The sequence below is a fragment of the Gambusia affinis genome, linkage group LG23 (assembly GCF_019740435.1).
Source record: "Gambusia affinis linkage group LG23, SWU_Gaff_1.0, whole genome shotgun sequence".
Classification (NCBI taxonomy): Eukaryota; Metazoa; Chordata; class Actinopteri; order Cyprinodontiformes; family Poeciliidae; genus Gambusia; species Gambusia affinis.
In genome coordinates, this window is record NC_057890.1 from 7,934,847 (window position 1) to 7,949,289 (window position 14,443).

General features: G+C 37.2%; 1 protein-coding gene across 1 annotated transcript; it reads left to right on the forward strand.

The window, feature by feature from the left end:
* Window positions 1-538: 538 nt before the first annotated feature.
* LOC122826750 (macrophage mannose receptor 1-like) lies at window positions 539-3,346 on the forward strand. The gene is made up of 5 exons (XM_044108983.1): window positions 539-556; window positions 716-789; window positions 1,119-1,481; window positions 1,899-2,225; window positions 2,585-3,346. Exons 2-5 carry the CDS (start codon window positions 756-758, stop codon window positions 2,962-2,964), a joined length of 1,104 nt encoding a protein of 367 aa, XP_043964918.1. The 5' UTR covers window positions 539-556; window positions 716-755; the 3' UTR covers window positions 2,965-3,346.
* The last annotated feature ends 11,097 nt before the right edge of the window (window positions 3,347-14,443 follow it).

Here is a 14,443-nt window from a genome sequence, read left to right on the forward strand (position 1 = left end):
TTAATTTATTGATGATGACTCTTGACAAAGTCAATTTCTGTTTTTAATACCTGTCATGAGATCTAATCCAGTATTTGTTTAAGTCATGAAAGTGAATGCATGTTCCACAAAATGAAATTAGGGTTGACAAAAAAAAAAAAAAACCTCTTTTGTTAAGATTGACTCACTTTAAGTTAAAGTGGGAAAGCTAAGAGCAGCCTTTTAGTTTACAATAATTTCTCTAAAAACTGTAATGCCGTCATCTTCCAAAACAAACCAGTTTTTGACTAAAACCTGCTTTACAGATTTAATTTTTTTTTTTATATAAATTGTTGAAATACTTCAATTGTTTCATTACCTGAAGAGAGAGAATAAAAACGTCATGAGTGAGTCATTTCCTCAGTAACATAAGGTCTCCAGTTTGGTCTGATTTGACTTGGCTGCACTTTACCATCTTGTTATTCATTAATTTCATGACGTCTTTGTTTTGAATGTGTAAACTCTGTTTCGAGCACTTCGAATATAAAACTAATCCACACGAAATGGAAAGCACATTTTGCACTGGATGCATCAGCAGGTAAGACCTGAACTTGTTCTTACTTACTGTTAAATAATTTATATCAGTTTCTGATATACTAAGCTGTTACAGCCTCTTATATACAGCATGTAGATGATATGAACAGTATTATTTTCTGTATTTATTTTTAAAAGTTTTTCTTTTCACCTCTCTCTCTAGTTTTTTTTTCTTTTTCAGAAGAATTGTTAAGCTGCAGACAATGATGAAAGTTTTGTTCCTCGTGTTGTGTTCAGGTAAGCATTGTTTTATTTGTCTTGCTTCAAATCATCTGTAGACGTTTTTGCACAAACATTTTATCTTGCAGGATTAGGGTATTTAAAATGCTAGTATTATTTGTTTTGTTTTTTTTGTTACTGGATTAATTATAAATTTTGCCAGCAGTAAATTTAATCGCTTTCCCTTTAAGGACCTACTAACAGTGCATAAACCAATGAGTAGGCGAATTTTTTACTTGGTAATCTACTACAGCACAGGAAATGCAGAATATACATTACATTTCATCTTATAGAGGTGAAACTCCTGTAAACAAACTTAATTATAGTTTATTATTGTCTTTTTGCAGGAATTTTGCAGTTTTCATTTGCTGCAAACCGTCTACGATACTTTAATTATACAGAAGATCGTTTTAACTGGACTGATGCAAAACAATACTGTGTTGACAAAGGGGGATCATTACTGAGTCTTTATGATGAAGAGGATGAGATGATGATATTTAATTTGACTATCTCAGTACGAGACACTCTGTTTTGGCTTGGCCTGAAGAAGAAGGATAATAATATTCTCTTTTGGTCAAATGGAGAAGTTGTCAAGTTTAACAACTCAACAGTAAACATTACAGATGCAGATCAACTCTGTGAAGCTTTTGAAAAAGGTTCATGGATGGGTTTTAATTGTTCAGAAAAAAAGGCTTTCATGTGTAAAAAGGGTAAGTATAAGCCTGCATTAATACACTTAACAATATTGTATGAAAAAATACAAATATTTGTAAGTAGTGAGGATCCAATAAACCAGAGTTGCTTCTTCCAGGGAAAAAACTTGTTAACCTGCTTTATGTTGCATATAATGCAACTTGCATAACACCAGTATAAGCTCCAGTCCACACTGAAAGCTGGAAAAAAATGTTCTGATACACAAATGAGTAAAATTTTAAAGTGCCAACTATGCACTTAAAAGCACTAGTCATATATTATTAAAGCAGATTTGTATTTTGGGGAAACACAATAACACTAAGTTAATATTCATATAGATTGAGCATCTCAGTTTTATTCAATCAAGTTTATCATTTTGAAGTGTAGATTTACACACGTGCTCACTTGAATCTTTTTTTTCTTTTCTTTTCCAGATGAAAATTTCACCCTTGTGGACGATGTTAAGAAAAACTGGTGCCAGGCAATGCAACACTGCAGAACACATTTCACCGATTTAGCGAGTATCATGAATGAAGAGGAAAATAAAGTCCTGCAAGAAAAAAGTCAAGGACAAAACGTTTGGATTGGGCTTCAACATAATAAATATGAATGGGCAGACAAAAGTTGTTCAACATACCGTTCAAAGTTCAAACAGGATCCAGAGAATTCTGAAGATTGTATCTCTTTGACTGCCGATGGAATTCCCTTTTTTTTTAATCCAGCACAGTGTAATACTGAAAACGCAGTCATTTGTTCTAAAGGTTAGCTGTAAATTTAATACATTTACTGGTAAATATTGTTCTGCTTTATTGAGAGAATGTAGAAATGTTGTCGTGCATAATTATAAAAATTATGCACATTTTGATGAGATCATCTCGGACATTAATAAGTTAAAGCAGTAAAGTTTCAAGAGAATGTCAGTGCTTTATTATTGAGAAATAATGTGACATAAATTTACCTTCTAGGCTCAATTCAGATCCAATAAATGAAAGTTTAACATGTCATCATTTGGAGTTTTAATCAAATACACTAAGAACCAATCCCAAATGCTCTGTTGATGATCTGGGTGAACCTTTCACTTCCTGTAAGTCTTATTTGTGTTTTTTGTCTTAATTTTCAGGCCATGTGAGAATCAAAGTAATCAGAGAGCCCAGAACTTGGGAGGACGCTCTGGATTACTGTAAAGCCAGACATTCACGCCTTCTATGGATTGAGGATGAGGAGGACCAGGAAGCTGTCGAACAGTGGCTAAAGTTCACTTACACTGGTTCTTCAAAGCGTTTGTGGATCGGTCTGAAGCAAAGTTCTGTCTTTGGGTTCTGGATTTGGAGTGACCGAATTGTGAACTATAAGAACTGGGAGAATGGAAAACAGCCTGAGATGCCTTTGTCCAATCATTGTGGTGTGATCGATGCTGAAACCTTCGAATGGAGTGATGAAAGTTGTGATCATGGTCTACCTTTCCTTTGTGAGGAGGATATAATATATATGAAGACCTAAAATTACAGCTCTATTCATATGTTGGGCATCAATCAGCAGCAGAAAAGCCTAATGATGTCATGTTAACCTAATATCTATCTGTTTATTTCTCTCTCTCTCTCTGGTGGGTTTGGTTCTATGTTTAAGTGTTTTTTATTATTTTATGTAATCGGTGTCCAAATTTTGATCTATAAATCCATATATTTAAGACTCAAATGTATTTCCAAAAGCAATATTTAACCCGAATCAGTTCAGTATGTGAAATGTTTTGCCTTTTTGTTTTCTGTTGTGCCGTCTTTGACAAGAAAAGCTTCCAGGTCCGACTGCTAGTATTTGTGCAAGAGATTTTGTGTTGCCTTTTTCCAAATCAAATATTTCAAGTGATTAAAATTTATAAGCTGACTGTGTGTAGATTTTTTTTAAACTTATGCACTATATATGTTTTATTGTTGGACACAATAATACAGACACACTTTTCACATGCTCACAAAAATTGTATTTGCTTAATAAACACAAGAATGCTTTCTTTTTCTTTTTATTGCTTTGACTCAGTTTTCAAGACAGAATCAATCAAATTCACAAGAATCATTTCCAGATTCTTGTGAATTTGCCTCCATACATTTCCAATCTTGATGCACCCAAGGTGTCTTATGTTTCTCACTAACAATTGTTGTTGCTTTTTCCACACCAAGAATCTATTGGAAGTACTTTACCATCATTTAATTATGCTGTTGATAATTAGTCATAATTTTATGTTGTATGGCACAAATTAACAAGTTCATTAAAATATTTCCAGTTTATGTCAAATTAAATAAAATATAAATCTATATTTTATACAGTAGTGTTTGTTTATCAGCACATTTAACAGCATTTAGTCATTGACTTTGCAACAATCTGTTTACATTTTGTTTTAAAGTATCTGAGCTTTAAATGCATTTCAGTTAGGAAACAAAGTTATGAGGAAATGTTGTTGCAAAAGCCTGATAAATTGGTTTTCTGCTTTGTCTTTTACGTGTTGTTTATTAGTGATCCCTGCTTTCTGAGAATACAGAAAGCATACAGAATCTTCCAGATCAGCAGTGTAGTCATTTACTTCTTATAAAATTGTGTTTTCAAGCATGGAGAAATTTAAGGGGCTGAAATTTAGTTTCTCAGTTGATGCAAAATAGAACAAGATGTTTGTTTTTTTTCTTTTTTTGGAATGTACTTTGATTAACTTGGAATTTGTTTAGTTCTAAAGTTTGAGCCTGTTTTTAAACCATCTGAGACATAAGGCTTTTGAATCTTTTTTGGAATATAGAAGCAGCTTTTTGTGGCACCAACACATCTGGGCTCTAGAGGAGGTCATAAGAATTTTATATGTGACATGTAAACAGCAGTGGCTTTGAATAGCAGAGGTGTGGACTCGAGTCCTGTTAAGTTTACGACTCAAATAAGGACTTGGATGTCATAACTTTGGACTTGACTTTGACATTTTTACCTGGGACTAAACTTGAGTTGTTTCAATAACACTTTCTCTGATTTACTTGGAGTGTCCTTTTTTTCCTGTGCTCTAATATTATCCAGTAATACTGATTAACCAGTGACTGGACCTTTCAGACATTGGTGTCTTTGTACGACGGTCACAGGAGACACTGTCACTGCTCTCAAGAAATATTCATGGTTTAACTACTAAAACCAATCGGCTGGACCTCGGTTAAATTAAAAATAAAAGGGGTGAATATTTATGCAATCACTTCTTTTATATTAAATATTTTTATGTTCATTAGTTTTTAGAAATCATCTCACTTTGCCATTAATTTTTTTGTCATTGCCAAATAAAAATAATTTATAAAAGCAATTAAAAGGGTAAGAGATCTATCTCTGAATGCTCTGTCTGCAACATGGAGACAGACTCGGCTGTTATTTCCAATCTCTTACAAAATTAAAATAGGAATAACAGAAATAAACTTTCCAAAAGCTGAGTTGCTATGAAGTGAGTTCATGACAAATTCTTGAACACATTTGTACCAATGGGGGATGAATCAGAGCGTACAACCAAGAAATACATCTGGCTAGGAGATCCACAGAAAGGGAGCATAAGAGCAGCAGATGGAGGGCGGAGGGAAGTGAGAAGAGCAGCAAAGCCTGTCAAACTATTAATGTCATGTTGTGAGCCCGAGGCTCCCGATGACACCGGAGATGAGTGGACGTGTTTAGCATAGCGCGTCGCATGCGTGCACGGCCATAAACACCTGCCAGAGGACTCTGCAGCTACTAGCCATTCTGTGGCATTTTCTAATCACCGGTCTGAACTCTCCCTATTAAATACTCACAGATTCAGTGAAGCCTTTATTATCTGCAGTTGCTCACAGAGATATTGTTCTGGAGTGTCAAAGGTGGCGGTCAGTTTGACTTATGACATTGTTGCCCATGTACATTGATAGCTTTCATGTGTTCATGTCCCACTTGCACTGATAAATCTCTACTATTAATGAAACATATTTTGCTGTTAGAACTGAAGCTTTGCTTCAATAAAATTGAAGCATTTTACTCAGAAAACCAACCTGACTATAAGTGTGCTGGTCCCATATTTGGTTATAAATTGACACTGCATTAAATTGATGAAGGGTTGCTGAAATATTGCCAAAGTATGGTCTTTAGGATTAGTTTTTTTTATCCAGCACAATCTACGAGGGCTCAACTGGATTGAGACCTGAGAAATTTAGGGCCTAAACTAATACCATAAAGTCATCACTCAACGTCTAAGATCCTCTTTGAACCAATTTTGTTTCCTGGGTAGTGTAAAAGTAATCTTCAAGTGAATGACAAGACCCAACATTTCCCAGAAGTACACTTTTCAATCTCACACTGTCTTCACTGCTTTGCATTTTGGTACCATCTGTCTCCTCTGTAAGCTCCATCCTTTTGACGCAGAGCAAAACATGATTCATTACAACGAGCCACCTTCTTCAGGTGCCAGCTATTGGTGCTTTCTGATTTGGACAAGGGTTTGAATAGACACTGACTGGTATGCTGCTCCACTGCCCAGTACTCAGCAAACTTTGATGCGTTATGTATTCAGAAACTCTTCTCCCAGAAGCACCAAGTAGCTTCTTTAACAATCTGAGCAACAGCAGCTCGTTTGTTAGACCAGGCGTCACAGGCCGGCTCCCCTCCCACATGTTTCAATAAACCTATCTCTGGTTTACTACCATTCCTTCTGTGGACTGCTTTTGATACACACAGCCCACTCTAAAACTGAAATACTTGAGGATGTTCATACATAATAAAACACACTATAAGATAGTACAGTGAAGTATCCACTTCACCTGTCGGTGGATATAATGGCATGACAGATTAGTGCATTTAGTGGATTCTGAAAGTTCATTAGTTTTTAGTGACTCCTCTGTTCTGGACACTTGCCTGGGTGGTGCACTCTTGTGTAATTAGTATTCCAGTCTGAAACCTAACAACCTTTCATAAGGTTCCTGTTGCTAATGGCTGATTTCACTATATCTGCATCAGTAATGGCATTTTAGACACGTCCGGTGCAAAGATCGCTAATTTAGAGTGGAAATGGCCCATCAGACCCACCTAAGGGTCACGTAAGTTGAGTTGGTGCATAGATATACTTCTGGCTCCTTCTTTGCTGATATCTAAGTGTGTGTGTGTGTGTGGGCAGTTTCCCGTCTTCATTTTTGTTTTTGTGTTCAGTACTTTCTTTCAATTTAAGAAATAGTTGTTTTTTTTCCTCGTACCACTTTATCTTACGAGAATCGTTATATATTCAAACTTATCTGACAAATCTTTGTACATTAACACAAATCACCTGAAGGGAATGTTTTGCAAGCAACAAATGTGTGTTTATCGGATTCCAGATGTATTGATTTCCGACTTTGCTGAAAGCTTTTCAACACGCTCTCTGGATGATATGAGCACCAAAAAAAAGATGCAACTTAGTGCAGAAATATAAAATAAAAACAGATGTAATATTGGCCGAGTTTTAGCAACAAAAGCAATACCTTAATGTCTCTTCAGTGTAGTAAGTTTTGGAAACATTTATGGAGGCAGCATTCTATGAGACTTGACCTCACATTTGACTCTTCACTGTATTAAAAAGTCTACAATCAATCCATGTCATTCCAGAAAAAAAAGCCCACATTAGTGGGCCCACAGTGAAACTCAAGCTTTCACTGTTTTTGAGTTGTTATGATCTGGCAAAAAGGGGCAATTGCCTCAGGCAATCACTTTTGTACATTTTTAGCTTTTTCTTACAAGAACACCCTGAAAAAAAGTAGCATAAACTGCAAAGGGAGCAATAAGTTAAAACACAAATCAGGTTCTCATTTCAAACATGCCACACTGGAACTACAAACTTTAAACTCCCCAAATCGTTTTAAAAACCCAAAGAAATATTCATATTATTACATGCTTAATTATAAAATATTTTGGGAAAACTGTTTGTTTGAGGTAATCTCAAAAACTGGGGGGGAAAAAAAAAACTCTTTTTTTTGTAATTAAAGATGCCTCACGTTGCATCAAATGACTGCATGCGTTCGAGAATTTTGTTTAAAAGTTCAGAACATGGTTTTTGAAGTAACAATCTGTTGGTAAGATTTAGGTGATCTGAATGGTGGCACAGCATCACAAAGGTCCTCTGTAGCATCAGAGGACCAACATTTATCAAAACACACGATTTGAAAGCAAGATAGCTACTCAAACTGAGCAACAAGGGGCTCAGTTGTTCAGAGGAAATTATGTATGGGCACACAGTCAGGCAGAAATCTGTTATGTGGACTTAAGAGCCATTCACGTTCTACCCCCTGCAAAGCCCCTGATTGCTGATCCTGTACAGAGCGGACTGCAAGTTTTTTATATGCCACCTGAATGGCCTCACATGCTTCCCAATCCTTACTCCAGTCTTCTTCAAGTAGTTCACCATATTGTTACCTCTACCTTTCATTGGCTTCCTGAATGCACACCCTTCAAAGTAGTGGAGCAATGAATTGCAACATAATGATCTGCTTGGAGACTTCAGAAATCAGCAGTAGATTGGCCTTACAGTAGCACTGCTACTGTGGTTTCTGTCAAACTTGGTTCTTTCCCTTAGTTAAGCTTCTGACGGGTCAGAGATTTCCAGCTGGATGGTTGTTTTTTTTTAAGTTCTTGATTTGGTGGAGGTCTTAGACAAAATATTTCAAACTGCAGCAGATATTATACAAAAAAATATATAACATCACTATGTTAAATGTTTGGAAACAATTACAGTATTGTTTTGGACGAGCCAAGCGTCTGTCCTTTGTCTTTAGCGGGTCTGTTGGATGAATTTTCCCTGCTTTACACTTGATGTGGACTTTACTGGCTGAAAAGCTAAAATGTCAGAGATGCGTCACGATGAGGAGAAAGATTTTTATCAAACCTAACAGATGTTTCTGAAAATATTTTACAAAAATGTTGAATCTCCTTGTTTAATATTTTGCAGCCTTGCTGCAGATGAAAGTTTGGTTCTTCACTTGAGGCATGAATGGCAGTACGGAGACTTTTCTCCTGGCAGAGGAATCTTGTGTGGGCTTGAAAGAACATTGGTGGTAGCATTGATTTCTAACACATCTCCAGTGCCTTTTCCCATAATAATCAGAATTCCTAATGCTGCATTTTTAACATTTACAACCAGATTCATCCATTTTCTTTCCAGATTTCATACTCATTCTGCCATCTTTCCATGCACAATTCTCCCCAGACATTTCTTCTTTAAGGAGACGCTACACACATCAGCAAATCCTATTAACATTCACAAAATCCACTTCCCTCTTTGACCTGACCGGGGTGCCAAAGTCAGAGACCTTTGGGAGAAGAACTGTAGACATACTGATTGTGTTTCTTTGGCCTTTCGATACCTTCGGTCCTAATAATCATCTGCAGTACATACCTCATTGACCAATTAAAATTTGTTCCTGAAACTTAGGATCGGTAGTGTACAAAGTTACCTTTATCGGGTACATAAAGGAATTACCCATGGGATATTTTATACATTTCTCTTAAAGTTTTTTGTGTCATACTTTATAATTGCTGTGCAAACATTACCCTGTGATGGACCAGTGTCTACGGCAGGTTGTTTCTCTCAGCACTACACTGATTGGACTCGGTGGTCTTTATTGAGCCATTTGATAAAAAAAAAAAAACAACTTCCATCTGGTTCAGTTTAGCCTGTTTTTACCCCACTAATTCATATCATTCCTTAACATTTAAATTTTTATTCTTTTCCATCCTTCAACCATATGTTAAAACCTTTAGCTTCCTCCGGTGGTAACTTGTTTACGTACAGATATACTCCCCACAGGCATATAAATGGACCCTCACTGTCATACTTTTTCCAGACCAACAGATTTACCAGTGAAAGTGATCCTTTTAGCACCTCCGAGAAGTTAATTCGATCACCAGCAGAGCATGAATATTTGAAACGTTTTGGCAAACAGCAGCTAACCACCCAGAGCAGGTTGTCCTCAGTGCTAACACAATTGGGTAAAATAGAGAAAATTGCTGTGGATATCGAGAGACAATTGTTTGAGAGGCATAGCAAGGCCCCACTGGGTTGTCTTTCAAATGGCTGAGTCCACAGATGCCTCAATAAAGCCTGGCAATTTTATCAACATTGAAGACTTTAAGAAGAATTTTCTCTAATCTAAAACATCATTGCAGGGATATGGTAATGGTGCTGAATAGTCCGTTCCACCTTGACTGGATTATGAGGGTATTTACCGTAATAAAGTTAAAAAATAACTAAAATAAAGTGGAAAATACACACATTGCATAACAGCCATGGAAACAGTAGGGAGTATATTGACCATAGGTAGATGCTCACTTTAATGTGCCAACGCAGTAGAAACCTGGGACTAATGCCAATTTAAAAATTCTTTCTACATCTAATTAGATGAAACAAAAGTCTGACAATAAACCTGTCAAACTCGGGCCTCTTCCATCCAAATACCAGTTCAAATCTCCCCATCCAGCACCAATTCATCTGTTAGGGCAGATTAGAAAAACCAGTTAACCTAAAAGTCATTTTTACTCTGAGGAACTCTGAGAACCCATGGATTCACCAGGGAGAACATTCAAGCCTCATGCAGGAAAAACCCCAGGTCAGAGTTTGACCCTAGCGCTGCCATACAGCCCCTTCATCAACGAACTTTAATTCCTTTTATATATTATTGGCTCCTTTGAATTTTACATGCAATCAGATCCTGCTCTGACTTTCAATTTAAAAAAGAAAACTGTTTTCCCTTACAACTGTACCTTATCTTGGTTCCTTCTTATTACGCCTCTGTCTTCATATCAGATAAATGATTTATCAATATGGGCAGCTGTAGATTGTGATTCAAGTCGTTTTATTGGAAAATGTAAAATAAGTCGACAAAATGAATTGGTTTCACTTTTGAGGCAGTGAAATTGCAAAAATAGATGAGTTTTTACACTGGTCTGCATTATCCACAGTTGCGACAAAAGACACTTTTTCATATTTTCTCACATTGTAAGTGCACATACTGCAATACATTTTCTAGGGGCTGCATGTGATAAACCAACACAAACTAGTGCATATTGTGATTTGGAAGGGAAATTTTACATACATACGGCAATTGGAGTGAATCAGGACTAATCTGTTGGTTTAACTTTCTCTCCTGTATATTCATAATCTAATGATTTATTCAACATTTCACCATATCTTATAAAGTCAATAAGACTTTTAAATATGAAGATGTTTGAGGAAATAAAGCTTACAGGTACTGTAAAGGCAGAGATATGTGATACTCTGTGACACCCCTGTATATTTCTTCAGTCACTGGTGCAGAGGTGATGGTGAATCACCTTAGATCAGGGGTTTTCAAAGTATGAAAGGGTGAGCCCCCCTCCAAGGAGCCCAATGCCTGCTGCGCCTCCCCCCCCCCCCCCCGCGGAGGGGGGGTGGAGTTGTAAAAACTCCGCCTTCAGCCCCCGCTCTGGCCAAAACCAGTGATGGCATAGTTACTTTGAAAAAGTAACTTTAATCGGACTACTGATTACTCCTTGAAAAAGTAACTTAGTTATATTACTGATTACTTGACTTGGAAAGTAACTAAGTTACACTAAAAGTAACTTTTTAGTTACTTTCAGCAGCTGCTAACAACAACGCTCTGCCTCCTGTGAAAATCACATTGATCTTTGCTAATACTTAATTGGAAGTTATTTTATAATGATAACATTAACAATGTGTCTCCACTGATAAGGTTGAACTGAAGAGGAGATTGTACAAAAAACAGTACAAAAATAAAAAACATGAGTAATTTGTGTGGTCCACTGTTGTCTGGAAAACTCAAAGAAGGATTTTAAAGCCCCCCTCCCCCCAGCCTCCAGATTCTGCGTTACGCCCCTGAGTTTGATGTCGCAGCACAGAGCTCCTCCTGCAGCTCACAGCTCAGATGGCTGCGACACTTACCATAATATTAATAATTATAATGGTGCTAACTTGCCATTATAACTATTGCCAACTACGGACACGTTTATTCGTGGCTGTTTTCACGTTTATTGCGCTGTTCATATTAGTCTCGATGTTTGCAGTTTTCTGGAAGACACAGCGGGACGGATCATCCGGGAAATGATGAACAGGGAGAGACTGACTAAAACTAGCTTAATGACGGACAAATTCTGGGATTTATTGAGTCTGCTTATTTCCAAGCCCAAATGAGCAACTTCACGTTCAAAACGAGCCCAAAAAGGCGCAACCCGCTCATTAAACTTGCGACTTTTAAAGATGAAGCCCTAATCGGACTTGGCGACAGAAACTGAAAATAGTTCAGTTTTCCACCAACAAAATGCGCATCTCCCTCCATTGTTTACATTTCTGTCGCATAGAGACGTCGGTCACTCGACAAGACGCGATTAAATAACAAAAGAAGATAGTAACACAGTAACACAAAAATTATTTTGATAAGTAACTGTAGTCTGACTACTGGATTTGAAATAGCAACGCGTTAGATTACTGGTTACTGAAATCACTGGCCAAAACAACCTCAAAGGTGCGAAACATAACCACTGATCCACGCTCCACAGCACCCACAGTACCAACTTTCTCCTAAATCCACAGAGTTGATCGTGCGTAAAGACGTTTCTCTCACATCAGTAGACAGCAAGCAGATAGCTTTTCCGGTTTACTTTTTCCCTCGCACCGCGCCTCCCCTAAAGTGCTCTGGCGCCCCCCAGGGGAGGCGCGCCTCACACTTTGAAAACCGCCGCCTTAGATAATAGAGGGAAAAATGAAGTTGGCATCAAAGATCTTTCTTCAAAGGTTTCTTGGCTCGTCTGCTTTCTTTGACCACTCCTTTACAGAGGGCAGGACAGTGAGTCAGTTACATCATAAAAAATGAGACTGTGGCAGTAGGTCTCTTTGACATTTCTTGACAGGTTACTAACCACACTGGCAAAGTTCAGTTTCTGTTCTTGCTCAGTCACAAGTGTGTGCTTAAGCCCCTTTTTCTTCTAGCCCAGTGTGTCCGTGTCCCTGAATTTGCAATGTCTTTGATTACTTCTCTGGAATGTTGCTCTTTTCATCTTGTCTTTGTTCTTTAATATCTCAAGGTTCCTTTGATCAAATGTAGTTTTGTTTTTGTTTTTGTTTTTGTTTTTTTGGCATTCATATTTTGTTTCCCTTCTGAGTAAATTTCAGACATTTTTTAATATCAAATTTCATGTTGTGCCACCATTAGATTTTCCAAGTTCTCACTTCCTCTATCTAATCTTATTTTGAGTGAAAAATGCATTTCTGTACAAAACTATAGATGCAAAGATGGATAGTTGGATGGGTTGATAAAAAGGATGGACAGATGTGTAGTGAGTAAACTGATGGTGAACAAATGGATAGATACTGAATAAATAGATGAATGAATAACTTTAAATAATAGGATACGGAATAATGTCTGACTGTACAAATACTTTTTCATTCTTTCTATGCTGATCTTCACCTGAAGAATAGTGAAAACAACTTCCTATTGGCCATTGGTCTTAAACTGAACGTTAAGTGAAGTGGACTCGGTAATTAAAAGGTCGAGTAACTGACTCCGTTCTGCTCCTCCCTCTGTGCAGAGTTAGTGCTGGGCGGATTAGCTCAGGTCTTAGTTGTGCCTCACCACCTGCTGTGCGATAAGCATAATGATTTCTCTCACCATAATCACTGTAGCATTTACTCTGATTTCTGTAGTACCGTGGCGGTGCGGAGCAACATATTGTGTGAATGGTGTCTCCCAGGCGGGTTATGAATAGAAATGTAAAGCTCCCAGTCTGACACTGTGCTATCGAATCGCTCTTTCTGCCCTTTCACAAATTCGCACACGCAGGCACACACTCAGCCCTCCTAATCATGCTGCAGAAGCAGCAGGAGTCAGCGGTCTAACAGTCCTGATAGATGTTGCCCTCTCACACCATATCTGAGTTGGTCGAGAGAAGGAGTCCTATCACTGTGTGGCTCTATCCATTATTGATTAGTGAGGGCAGCAGGAGCATGTATCGGGGTGTGTGTTGGTGGAATCTGGCTGTAAAAAGTGGCACGGAGACAGTTTATGAACATACAAATAGAAGAGACGCAGATGAGCAACAATAAGTAAGAATAACCACAAATCACTACTTAGCGCTTTAAATGTAGTCATGCTGTGGAGGATGTTCAATAGTGACATCTAGCAGCATCTGATCCAAATTTTAAAAATCTCATATTATATGTGTTACCTTACCGTCAGAGGAATGTGGGAAAAACTGCAGCAAGTCCAGGTTTAGATGGAGCTTATTTCCCAAGGTTACATGATTGGGTGTTCATTAAATAATAAGAAAGATGTACTTATGACTCCAAATTGTTTTGGGATCTAATTTTCAGAAAGTCTTTTCAGTGTTTTAACATAATCTGGACTGCATTTATGTATTAGTATTAAGCACAAAGGTGTTTATATATATATATATATATAAATGGAATTGGCATTTTTTTGAAAACAAAAAAATTTAAAAATAATCTTAAAACCGGTATACACTAGAATATTCTAGACTAAAAATTCAAATGCTCTACTACAATGTCTTTAATTGGTCAATCTTTTTCAGTTCCTTGAAATGGGGATGTATCCTGATGTAGTAATATTTTAAAAAGTCATTGAGTGAAACTTGTTGGATCAGTTCGACACAGACTGCTTCCAAGTCTTTTAATTCTGATTAGAATTGCAAAAATGTGGGCTTTGTGAGAAGTATTTTTAAACCTTTTTAAATGTCACTTTCACAATGTGCTTTTAATGTGACAAATCAGACTCACTGAAACCCATATTCTAAGTCTTTGAATGTCACTGCATGTCACCTTAAGAAAAGTAAAAAAACAAAAAAGGTTCTGACAGGGTTATGGATCTTAACTTTTAAGATCTACAATCCTATCTGTCAAACTACAGACGTTTGACAGATCGTCAGTTGCTCCAATATTTTCAAATGTATCAACTCTATCCTATCTATTTAACTGAGG

Coding starts and splice junctions, on each gene's coding strand:
- LOC122826750 (XM_044108983.1), top strand. CDS start 756: ATGATGAAAGTTTTGTTCCTCGTGTTGTGTTCAG. Junction 790..1,118: donor GTTCCTCGTGTTGTGTTCAG/GTAAGCATTGTT, acceptor GTCTTTTTGCAG/GAATTTTGCAGTTTTCATTT. Junction 2,226..2,584: donor CGCAGTCATTTGTTCTAAAG/GTTAGCTGTAAA, acceptor CTTAATTTTCAG/GCCATGTGAGAATCAAAGTA.